This window comes from Piliocolobus tephrosceles, chromosome 9 (genome assembly GCF_002776525.5).
Source record: "Piliocolobus tephrosceles isolate RC106 chromosome 9, ASM277652v3, whole genome shotgun sequence".
Lineage (NCBI taxonomy): Eukaryota > Metazoa > Chordata > Mammalia > Primates > Cercopithecidae > Piliocolobus > Piliocolobus tephrosceles.
This window is the reverse complement of record NC_045442.1, coordinates 23,736,886-23,748,862: the sequence shown is the minus strand read 5'-3', so window position 1 is coordinate 23,748,862 and position 11,977 is coordinate 23,736,886. Positions and strand designations below refer to the sequence as shown.

Genomic DNA, 11,977 nt, shown 5'->3' with positions numbered 1-11,977 from the left:
GGCTGACCCTTGGATAACTCAGGGTTCCTCAACTTTACCTTAATAAAAGTCACCTGGGGAGGGTGACAAAATTACAGCTTCCAGGCCCCCCACCCTGGAGATTCTAGGGTCTGGGATGGGCCTGGAAATTAGCACCTTGAACAGGCATCCCCAGCAGAAGAGACAACAGGCTGCCTATAGGAAACTCTGAGCCCCAAATTATGTGAAGCAAGCATCAGCCTGATGGTCCGTGAATCCCAGTTCTGGATCCCAGTTCATTAAGGATTTTCTTTCTGGCTGTGCAGGCAAGGAGTGTGGTTTCCAGGAAAGTCCCTGACATCTGGAGAAGGCGGCTCCATGTCGGCCCCAGAATGGCATACTCTTGGCTCCAAAGACATTAAGTCTTCATCTTCCCACATTAAGGAACAGGAAAAAATTTTTTAATAAATACTCACCTTGGTCTTCACAGGAACCACAAGAACAACATTCTCAATGCGAATTCCAAAAGCCCCATCTTCATAATACCCAGGCTCTAAAACAAACCAAATCCCAAAAATGAGAAGCAGCCCACGATGACCATGTCCACAGAGAGAACCTTTCACTCCTGGGATGACTGCCCTACTCCAAAGGAGAAGAAACAGGTGAAGGGCCCACTCTATCCGGTGTAAGAGCCCAGAGATGCCACCTTCTCTCATATGGCCACTTTTTTATAAGCATTTGAGGTACAGAAAGCTAGACTCTGAAGTCCCTGCACACTGGCTACAGGGTAAGGAGTACAGTAACACTGGATCCACTAAATAAATCATGGTTCACATCCATAAGACACAATAATGAAGGCATTAAAATATATTTACAAAGACTTGGCAATGACCTGGGGAAAGCAGAATATCAAGTAAGAAAGCAGAACATAGACAAGACGCCCAGTATGATCTCAGTGGTTTTTTTTTTTTAAATGATATCTACATATCTGAAAGACCAAAAGCTAATACAGCAAAACATTAAGTCATGTTTCCCCTGAGTGGTTAGATTGCAAATGATTTTCATTTTCTTTTTACACAGTTCCCATCTCGTTTTTTCTAAAATGAACATGTATCAGTACTATAACCAGAAAACTTCATTACTCTTAGGAAGGGAAAATTATTGCCAATTTAAACTAATTAAAAAATAAAAAACAACAAATAGTTTCCAAAAAGGCTCAAGGATCCATGCATGCCCTATATGTGAAGGATACTTACCATCAGTGACAATCATGCCTGCCTCCAAGGGCTCATCAGAGAATGTTTTGTAACTGATGCCGCAAGGACCTTCATGGACATTCAAAAAAGACCCAACACCATGTCCAGTCCCGTGCAAGTAATCTAGGCCTGAATCCCATAAAGCTGAACGGGCAAAGGAGTCAAGAAGGTGACCTGAAAGATAGAAAGAGCCACTTAATGATATCTGTACAGAGCTTTAAGACATTAGATTTATTATGTTTGGCTCCAGAACGTGAAACAGAAACCAATAGGTAAGTTACTGGAGGGTTCAGATTTCAGCACAGCACAAGGAAGAACTTTCTAACAATCAGATCTCCTGAGGAACAATCAAAGTTCAGTCCGAAGCTAGGCAATCATCCATTCAGGATGCTGGTGAGGCACGACAGACACCTACAGCACACAAAGGCCATAGAAGACAAGGACATTCCCTTCCCAGCTCTGCGACCCTAAGGTTTCAGAATTACAAAGATGAGACTCTAACCAGACTGCAAGAGACAGGCAGGCACAACAGATGAGGCAACTGAGGCCTAGGGAGATGAGTACACGTCTCATCTACCCAGAAGCAAGGCAGTCCAGGTCTTGTCAATGCCCAGTCCAACGCTCCACCTACCAGGCCTCAAGCAAAGTAGTACATAGCTGAAGTCAGGGTCCCAGTAAAATAAATCCTAAGAATCCAGAAAGGAAGCACTGGCTCAGTACTAAAGGGCAGACAGGAGGCTGCACCAACTTCCACTCAGGCCCTGTGACCTTCCCATCTGGTTTGTCCTCTCCTGGGGGCCATCCACATGTGTCATCCAATACCTAAGTGGTCAGGAGAAAGGTGCACAGTGGGTACTGGGCCCAATCCTAACCCCAGCTCCCTGAGGCCTCTGGGCTCAGTCAGTGGGTTCAGGAGACTCACTCCATGAGCACCTGGCTGGACCTGAAGTGGGCTGGGGACCTCACAGTGAGGGAAGGACATGTTCTTTCACTCAAACATAGACATATTTGATTCTCGAACAAGAAAAAGAGCCTGCCATGTGACAGAATGCACCACCTACCTTTGGTTCCAGTCGGGAAAATGGCTGCACTCACAGCTATATGGCCCTTGAGGACATATGTGAAGCATTCCTGCAAAGAAAACCCAGGGGCATGTTGCAGAATGGGGACAGATGCCTAATCCTGTTGTTTTCTGGTAGTTCACAAAATCCTGCCTGCTAAAGTTTTTAGCAATATCACAGAGACAACGTAAGTAAAAAGAAAAAAATCTGGTGGAAAAAAAGCCTGGCCATGGGGCCAATTTCCCAGAAAATCTTGAAATTCAATTTAGTAGAAGAGCACTGTCAGAGAGATGACCCCACAGGACTTTATAATGAACACTCTGACATACCCCATCATGTGAGCCTTAGAAAGAACGGAAAAGTAATAAGAAGTACTGATGACCCTAGCTAACATTTACTGAGCGAGTCCTCTGTGCCACGCACTATTGTAAGCACTGCATGTTTGATTCCACACTTCACGATGGAGGCACTACTGTTATCCTCGCTTCACAGAGATTCAGTAGCATGCCCAGATCACACAGTGCGGAAGTGGCAGCATCTGGCCTTGAGGCCAAGCAGCCTTGCTTCAGCAGCTGTGCTTCCTACCACCATCCTATCTTCAGGGGTTATCCCCACTGTCCGGACAGTCCGGACAAGAGAAGTGCTACTCAGAAGTGTAGCAGTTTGCCAGTAAGGTGCAGAGTCAGGACTAAAACTCCTTTCTCCTCAGCCTGGTTGAGCTCTTTGAAAAGCACAAAAAGAGTCACACCAAAATAATCCTAGACACAAGGTCTAAACTGTTCTAAGGCACTGGTGCATACAAAGGGACAAGGCAAAGGACCAAGACAATGAAACCTGCCCTACTACATTGCATAAAACCCTTTTCCTTGGAAAATCTTCCTGAAGGAGCTCCCTTGGACAAACAGATTCATTTAGGTGCTCAATCAGCATTTGCTGAGCAGTGACTATGATCCAGGAACTGGCTGGGCTCAAGGGAATTCACAGCCAGCTGGGAAGGTGAGTCCTTTTATTCTTATTTTTATGGATGGTGACTGCTTTGTTCAACGTCAGAGCTAGTCAATGGCAGAGAAGCTCTGAAGCCAGGTGTCTCCAGACCCCTGGTACACATCTCTCCACCTCACAGCTCTCTTTCCCCTTTCCATGCCAATCATATCAGAAACTTAATAGAGTCTGTCATTTCGGAAAGTTCCCAGAGAATTAAGCCTATAAATAAGAATCTCGAAAAAAGAAGGGGGTGGCCTTCAAAATCAAATCTAGACACTGCTTATAAAGCATTTATTTCACTATCTCATCCCCAGCCTCAAAGGCATTTCCTGACTCAAGAAGGCCAAAGCTATTATATCTAAACTTGCAACTGAGCTGCCCTAACCATCGCAGAATGCTTTAAACATTTCTCCAAATGTCTTACTCCAATAATTAATTACATGAATCTTGTAAAGCAGATAAGCCTGACTCCACAGCAGTGAGTAATTTTACTACCCCACATGTAATTTTTACTTCTTTATACTATCTCTTTTCATAAAAGCAATGCTCTTCTTAAGAAAGCAGAGAGGACCTCTTAAAGTTTTGGCCTCCGCCTTACCTTCTCGTAGGCTGTAGGGGTCCCAAAATGCATTGTCCGCGTCACATCTGTGGTGCCATCCCTTTCCAAAAAAAAGGACACAGTGGTTTCCCATCAAAATAAGCTTTAAGTCAAATATGACACAGGCAAGCATGCAGACAAGTGAGAACCCCCACACAATACTGGTGGGCATGTACAATAGCACAGCCATCTTTGAAACTAGTTTGCAGTTCGTTAAAAGGTTAAACATAGTCACCATATGACCCAGTAATTCCACTTCTAGTTTATATCCAAGAGAACCAAAAACATACATCCACACAAAAACTTGTACATGAAGGTTCATAGCCACATTACTCATCATAGCCAAAAGGTGGAAACAGCTGAAATGTCCAACAACTGATGAATGGATAAACAAAATGGGGGATTATCCACACAGTGCAATACTGTTCAGTAATAAAAAGGCATGGAATACTGATACACGCTGCAACATGGATGAGCCTGGAAGACACGGTGCCAAATGACAGAAGCCAGGCACAGAAAGCCACACATAATACAATTCCACTTCTATGAAGTGTCGACACCAGGATAGGCAAATCCATAGAAACAGAAAGGAGAGTAGTGGTTCTCCAGGCTATTGCAAAAGGGGGGAGTGACTGCTATTGGGTATGAGGTTTCTTTCTGGGGTAATGAAAATGTTCTAAACTTATTGTGCTGATGGCTGCAAAACTCTGTGAATACACACACACACACAAAATTAACTGTATATTTTAAGTGGGTGAATTACATGGCATATAAATTTTACCCCAGTAAAGTTATTTTTAAAAATGAAACAAAATGTGAATGCAGGGTGGCTAAGTAAAGTGGGAGTGACATCAGCCCCTGACACACACATTCTTGGTCAACAAGAGACACTATCACTGGGGTTATGAACAAGACGCAAGAAGGCAAAGAAAACAGGAGCCCATCTCTAGCAAAAGAGGGCCAAAACCCAACTCCTCCTGTTAGAACAGCAGGGGGATTCCTGGACAGAGACCCTAAAAGTATCCAAGTACGTATCTTAACACATAACTAGACTATATCCCTGACATAGAAAGGATAACCTCTAGAATTCTGCTAAAATTTAGAAGCAAACAAAAGTTTACACCATTACCAAGCAATCCTTAGCTCTAGGCTGATATTATTAACACCCCTGTGTCCCAAGGCCAGGCATGGCTGCCACATAATTGGCTGAGCTCATTCAATAATTAGGTCCTCCCTTAGCCACAGTCCCAAATTCAGTGGGGAATGGAGCAGCATTAAAAGGCCTTGCTCGTGCTCTCTTAACGCAGACAGGGTCTATTCTTACTCCTTCTCTTGGGTTCCGTATCAAGACCCAACCAAATCTTGGGTTCTTCTCTGAGGAACTTTTCCAGAGAAGATAGCTGTGAAAGCAGCAAAACATGGAGAAGGGAATTCAGAAATCTGGCGGCAGCCCTCATTTCTCACCCATTCATTCAAAATGAATCCCTGACTTCATAAGGCCCTGGGGCGGCTGCGAGTACAGGGAACCGGCAGGCGGTTCACGGGCTGGGGTGGAAAACTTTCAACAGTTCCAAAAGCTAGCTTTATTTCACAGTTGTTTAATTATATTTTTAAAACTTCCGGCCAAGGACTATAACATTTCTATCAAACAGTCTTTTGTGAGAACAGAGTCACAATTGGGCTATTTCAAATAGGGGTAAAAAAAGGACAAGACCTAGGAACGATTCCATTAGTGGCCAGCACAGGGTGTGATGACCAGCTGAGTACTCTCAGCTGGAGCTCAGCTGTCCACCTTCTCAACTGCCTTGAATCACAGAGTCAAGTTCCACAGCAGTCCTGGTTTACTTACTTGTATTGAGCACCCGAGTCAATGAGGTACACCTCATCCAGAGACAAGGTCCTATTCGTCTCAGGGACTGGCCTAACAAAGTTAATTAAAAATTAATTATTCCACAAATGTAAACACTTAGTGAATCTGGGAGGAGGACACACAAGAGCTCTTTATACTGTTCTTGCAACTTACATAAGCCTGAAATCATATCAAAATAAGTTACCCAATAAATGAATTATTTCACCTAATATTAAACTTCTACTTTTCAAAAATCCAATCAACCTATCTCCCCAACTGAGATAAAGAGCTCAAGAGGGGAAAAATAACACATTTCTTTATATCTATCTCTGTTTGTGTCTGGAATAAAACAAGTGTTCAAAAGATAATTGTCAAAGCTAAAAAAATGAGAATCCTTAGAAGCAACAGGACCTAGCTAGCTAGAGTCCTGGGAACTGGGACAGGAGCAGCCTGGACTCACTGCAGACTTGCTTGTCTCTGGGAGCCCCAGGCCCCTGCCTCAGCCTCCAGGCCCCTCCTTCAGCCCTGACCCCAGCAGGTACCTCCCCACTCGCTCCCCAGACCACTGGACAGGCAGGAGTAAATGTCTCAATTTGGGAGAAAAACTAAAGGAATTTTGCTGGGAAAAGGAATGGATCATGATATTCTTCTGCTGGAGCAATTTTTTCAAACAAACATGAGGCATTTTCAAAAAGTGATCGCTTTCCCCACGCCATTTTTGAAACAGTATCACCGCACTGGGAAACGCCCGAAGGGATGAGAGCACTCCATGCCTCTGCCCTGCAGCTGAAGTGAGGTTGTCCTCCATCTCCAGGTACCACCCCCTCTTCAGCAATAAGGGCACCAGTCCACACACAAGCTGAACAACTGAAAAAGACAACCGGTGCCCTCCAGAACCCTGCCTCTAAACAGGCTTCCAACCACCCACAATGAAGAAATGCCAAAGCAGAGGCAAATTTCTTCCCCACTGGCATGAAATTGTTTAATGTTTTAATTATACACAAAACTCTAGGATAGTATCCAGCCAGGAAATTCATCCTGAGTTAAACAAAAACTGAAGTCCCTCTGATATTTTTATCTGGAACAGAAGCATTAAGCGAGGGAACTGTACTGTCACATCTGTGACTGTCTCCCACACAAGCTTCAAAATCTGCCCCAAGATGAAAAACTCTAAAAGCAATTATTCAAAGGGGGAAAAATGTGTGCCCAAGCACAGCACAGAGAGACAGTGTTCTTTCACTGGCTGTGCATATAACAGACGAGGAAGCACAGAACTCAAAATACCCAATGCAAAGCAAAGCAGTTTGAATCAGGCAGAGCCGAGGCTGAAGCCCAACGGCCACACCTAATGACATTTCCCACCATCCTGTCTTAGGACTGACAGGAAGATCTGTCAATCCTAAACATATCAGTGGCCCTCTGTCTCACAGGGAAGGGAGGCTCGGCCCTGTGGGTCCATGGGTTCTTGTAGACCGTGTGGCAAAAATACTACATACTGGGATGCCAGGCTTCAGGCTCAGGGAGACAGGAAGAGAGGGTACTCTCCACCCAAAACAGGTTGCCCCACAACCTAGTGCTAAGGTTTTTTGGTATGTAACTGATGGAGCTCACAAGATATACGGACTAGTACAAAACAACTGCTGTTACCAGGAAAGAAAACCACTCAAAAATTCCAGCCATGGGTCAGGCACAGTGGCTCACGCCTATAATCCCAGCACTTTAGGAAGCTGAGGCAAGAGGACTGCTTGAGTCCAGATATTCGAGACAAGCCTGGGCAACACATCAAGATCCTCATCTCTACAAAAAAAATGTAAAAATTAGCCAGGAGTGGTAGCACACGCCTTTAGTTCCAGCTACTCAGGAGGCTGAGGCAGGAGAACTGCTTGAGTCTAGGAATTCAAACTTGCAATGAGTCGTGACAGCACCACCGCCCTTCAGCCGGGGCGGCAAAGCAAGACCTGTTTTTAAAAAAAAAAAAAAAAAAAAAAAAAAAAAACCCCACCGGGCACAGTGGCTCCCGCCTGTAATCCCAGCACTTTGGGAGGCCGAGGCGGGCAGATCACGAGGTTAGGAGATTGAGACCATCCTGGCGAACATGGTGAAACCCCGTCTCTACTAAAAATACAAAAAAAAAAAAAAAATCAGCCGGTCGTGGTGGTGGGCGCCTGTAGTCCCAGCTTCTAGGGAGGCTGAGGCAGGAGAATGGCGTGAACCTGGGAGGCGGCAGAGCTTGCATTGAGCGGAGATCGTGCGACTGCACTCCAGCCTGGGCAACACAGCAAGACTCCGTCTCAAAAAAAAAAAAAAAACCAGTCATCAAGATGCAAGGGCTATACATACAGTTCCTGCAGCTTCAAAAAGGAAAGAGGGACACCCAGCTGACTACAACGTAGAGAATGCCAGTGCCATACTGAGCCTAAGAGGAGGCTCCCAAAAGGCAGAGGCTTGGGGATTGGGAGAAAATAAAACCTTGGAGGTCTTATTTCTCTTCATTTTACAGTCTCAACAGACAGATGAAGGTGGGCACAGAGGCCTCTGGTAAAATAATGTCACCCCTGCTCAGGCTCCTGTGCAGAAGCAGCAATGCCCGGCAGCATGCTCCTCCGCATGCCTTACGCGTAGTGAATGATGGCGCCGTTGGGTCCCGTACTGGAAATCGTTGGGAAGCTCAGGTCCACAAAGTCGGCCTGTTGCCTGTAACAGAAAGACAGAAGCAGAGTGGCTTAAAGGTTTTTACTGTGCTAAGATTCAGGGCCCTTCCAGCCTCATTCAACTTGCAAGAAAATCAGCATGAGGTTCCTGGGTCCCCCCAAATGGAGGCTTACCTGCGAAACTCCTCAGCTTTGTCAGCAGCTGAGATCTCTGTCACACCACCTTTGGGAACCTATGAGAAAATTGCTTATAATCATCTGGTGAGATAAATTCATGTGTGCCTCTTACAAATTAGAGGAGATACTTTAAAAGCTTACTTTTTCCTCAATTTCTTCATCCCAACTGCCCAATCTACAGGACATATCCTTAGCAAGGGAGAACTCCCAAAGGTTCTCACCAAAGCTATCTAAAATATAACCGTTTCTATTCATTTAATTTTTCACTCAACTATTGTGCTTCAGTATTGTATCCTAAAACCTCCCAAAACAATGTATCTAAGTTTAAAAATTCAAAAGCATCCCCTTCTAAGAAATCATCCTAAGAAAATCATTCTAGAAAAATAAAAAAGATAAATGTAGATACTATTGCAGGATTACTGATAAAAGCAAAAAATTAAAAACAACCCAAACATTTAAAAATAGGAGGACTGGGTTAGTAAATCAGAACAGCCACTAGATGAGTTTTCATTTGGATGCTTTTTTAAGGCCTCAACGTAAATGGAAAAGGTTCACACTATGAGTCTAAGAGAATAAAATAAACAAAACACAAAATCATATCTAAACCAGGTGTGATGGCTCACACCTATATTCCTAGCACTTTGGGAGGTCAAGACAGCCCAGGAGTTTGAGATCAGCCTGGGCAACATGGCAAAACCCCATCTCTACAAAAAAGAAAAAACAGAAAAAATCAGCTGGGCATGATGATGCACTCCTGAAGTCCCAACTACTTGGGAGGCTGAGGTGGGAGTATCACCAGAGCTTGGGGAGGCTGAGGCTGCAGTGAGCTGTGATCACACCACTACTCTCCAGCCCGTGCAACAGATGAGACCCCATCTCAAAAGAAAAAAAAGAAAAAGAAAAAAAAATGTATCTGCACACTAAGAGACACGTAAAAATAATTTATATTTTTAAAAATAATTTATGGCCTGGAGTGGTGGCTCACGCTTGTAATCCCAGCACTTTGGGAGGCCGAGGTGGGTGGATCACGAGGTCAGGAGATCAAGACCACGGGATCTCACGAGGTCAGGAGATCAAGACCAGGAGATCAAGACGGGGTTTAGTAGAAACCCCGTCTCTACTAAAAATACAAAAAATTAGCCGGGTGTGATGGCGGGCACCTGTAGTCCCAGCTATTTGGGAGGCTGAGGCAGGAGAATGGCATGAACCTAGGAGGCAGAGCTTTCAGTGAGCAGAGATTGCGCCACCGCACTCTAGCCTGGGTGACAGAGCAAGACTCCGTCTCAAAAAAAATAAAAATAAAAAATAATAATAATAATTTACATAAATGAACAATCACCAGAAGGAAACGTGAGGAAAAAAGTTACACTGGTGGGAATAAAGACAATATTTTCTTTTTCCAATTAAAGAGTTGTTTATACAGTACTTAAAGGGAACATGATATTGTTTAACAACAGCACAGAGAAACCACCCTCTTGCCAACTAGAGCAAGAAAGTAACGGCCAAGAGTCAATTTAATATAAAAAGGTTCATGGCTTGAACTGAAGTTCAAAATGTACACAAAGATCTTTTTCTCCTAATACAATCAGCTTGCCTATAATAATATTATAAGAGTCATTTTTCCTTATAATGAAATTCCACTTAGTTATGATTCCCTAACCCAAAAAGCATCCACTCTATTATGGAACTTCTTTCTTCATTCTTGTTACCATTTTCATAATTAAGGAATTTTGAAATCTACACACACCAAATTTCCAGAGAGTGTTATTAAAATAGAGCCCAAAAATTTGATCAAGATCTCAGACCTCATGGTCAGCAGAGCATGGGGGATGCTAGAGTTAGATTCACATATAGATAGGTCTGAATAATGTATACCCGCATATTAAACAAAGACTAAGAACCAACCTCTTTCTCCAGCCAGTTAAAGAGTTCACAGAGGGCAACAGCATCTTTAATCTGTGCAAACAATGGAGACATTTTTTTAAGTTATTACCGAAAGTCCCATGACCAGATTCAGAGCCTAGCCCTAATGCAATACTGAGAAGGCTGTACCTGCAGGGTCACACACCATCAGCAACCAGAGCTTTACATGTGGACATTTCTGGGAAGCCGGTGTGTGCAGCAACTCCCATTATCAGGGAAAGGCTCCTCTGCTATTCGGTAGTTCAGGTACAATCAGGAAAGGCCCCACCTCAGAGCACAGGGAGCTCCTCCAAAAGGTTAACTTAAAGGTTAAGAACCCTACAGGGGCCAGGAAAAAATAGGCCACTATCAAAAGTCACCTCTGAGCCCAAAATCTTTTGAGACCCATCCTTTGTTCTGAAACACAATCTGGCTCTTTTATGAGGCTTCATCAGCATCATGTCATCACCATCATCTACACTATTATCATCAATATCTCCTTTTGTGTTGTGTAATATACTTTGTAAAGATCTAATCCATCAAGTATTTTATTTCATTCCCTCATTAACTCTGGAAGGCCAGGAGGCTGAGGCTCAGAGAGATTCTAACCTTGTGCCAGGCTCAATGCCACAGAGGAGGTGAAGGAGCCAGGCCTTCTGACCACCTCACATCCCATCTTCTGCACCAGCTCCTCTACTCACGTGAGCCCGCCTCATGCCTTCTGACTCGGCTGAATTCTTCACAGCTTTGGCGATGCAGATGGGGGTGTAAGGCATACAGCAGCGGTGGTCCTAGAGGCAAAGGGCAGTAGGGTGGGAAACCAAACCTGCTGCGCCCACCCAAGACCAAGGCAACCACCTGTTTGCTCAGCAAAACTTACTTTAGACCAATCATTTGAAGAGCTCCCCCTGGGGACCCACACAGCTGTCCCCTGGGGCCCCAATGACCTGTACCTTTTGATTGATGACCCTGAGCTTAAGCTCAACCAAAAAGAGTAGGTACATCAAACAAGGTGTCTCTCTTCCATCCCTCACTCCCTTAGCTCTTTGAGACTGCTGGCTGCCTGCCATCAGCAAGACACTGCTTTCCAAGCCACTGTGGTTGTGGTTAGAGTTCACTAACCACTGAAAGCTTGACCAAAATCACCCTTCTCTTGCTGTACAAAGGGGGCTTTTTCTCCCTGTCTGGCGATGCACATGACCTGATGAGTGAGGTCTCCTGCTCCCTCCCTTCCCACCCAGTGGTCCTATCTCAGCTACTGATAATGATCTGATATTAAAAGGCTAGAGAAGACCCTTTCCAATTTGAGAACAAGTTAGAATCCAGCAGATGGGCCTCAGCACACCTGACACTTGCACAGAGCTTCTCAAATTGCTTTTGTGATCTTATCTCCTTTTCTCTCTCTCCAGAGAGAGAAGAGAGAGAGGAGGAGTCACACTGTGTGTGATGGTGGCGGGGTACAATGGCAAGCCAGATCTAGACAGCCAGGCCTAGTCTCTTCCCAGGATGGCCCACGGATCAGTGGAGAAGAGAGAACATCA

The 11,977-nt window shown here is 44.5% G+C and overlaps 1 protein-coding gene across 2 annotated transcripts in view; it reads right to left on the bottom strand.

Moving 5' to 3' along the window:
• The window catches only part of XPNPEP1 (X-prolyl aminopeptidase 1), a 61,071-nt gene that overhangs the window by 4,723 nt on the left and 44,371 nt on the right, over nucleotides 1-11,977 (bottom strand). For both annotated transcript variants that reach the window (XM_023206587.1, XM_023206586.1), the window contains 9 exons: nucleotides 11,138-11,227; nucleotides 10,440-10,490; nucleotides 8,532-8,590; nucleotides 8,323-8,400; nucleotides 5,707-5,778; nucleotides 3,858-3,918; nucleotides 2,276-2,345; nucleotides 1,215-1,388; nucleotides 435-511 (listed from right to left, as the gene is read on the bottom strand). In XM_023206587.1, the coding sequence (XP_023062355.1) occupies nucleotides 435-511; nucleotides 1,215-1,388; nucleotides 2,276-2,345; nucleotides 3,858-3,918; nucleotides 5,707-5,778; nucleotides 8,323-8,400; nucleotides 8,532-8,590; nucleotides 10,440-10,490; nucleotides 11,138-11,227 (732 nt within the window). The remainder of the gene's footprint in view (nucleotides 1-434; nucleotides 512-1,214; nucleotides 1,389-2,275; nucleotides 2,346-3,857; nucleotides 3,919-5,706; nucleotides 5,779-8,322; nucleotides 8,401-8,531; nucleotides 8,591-10,439; nucleotides 10,491-11,137; nucleotides 11,228-11,977) is intronic.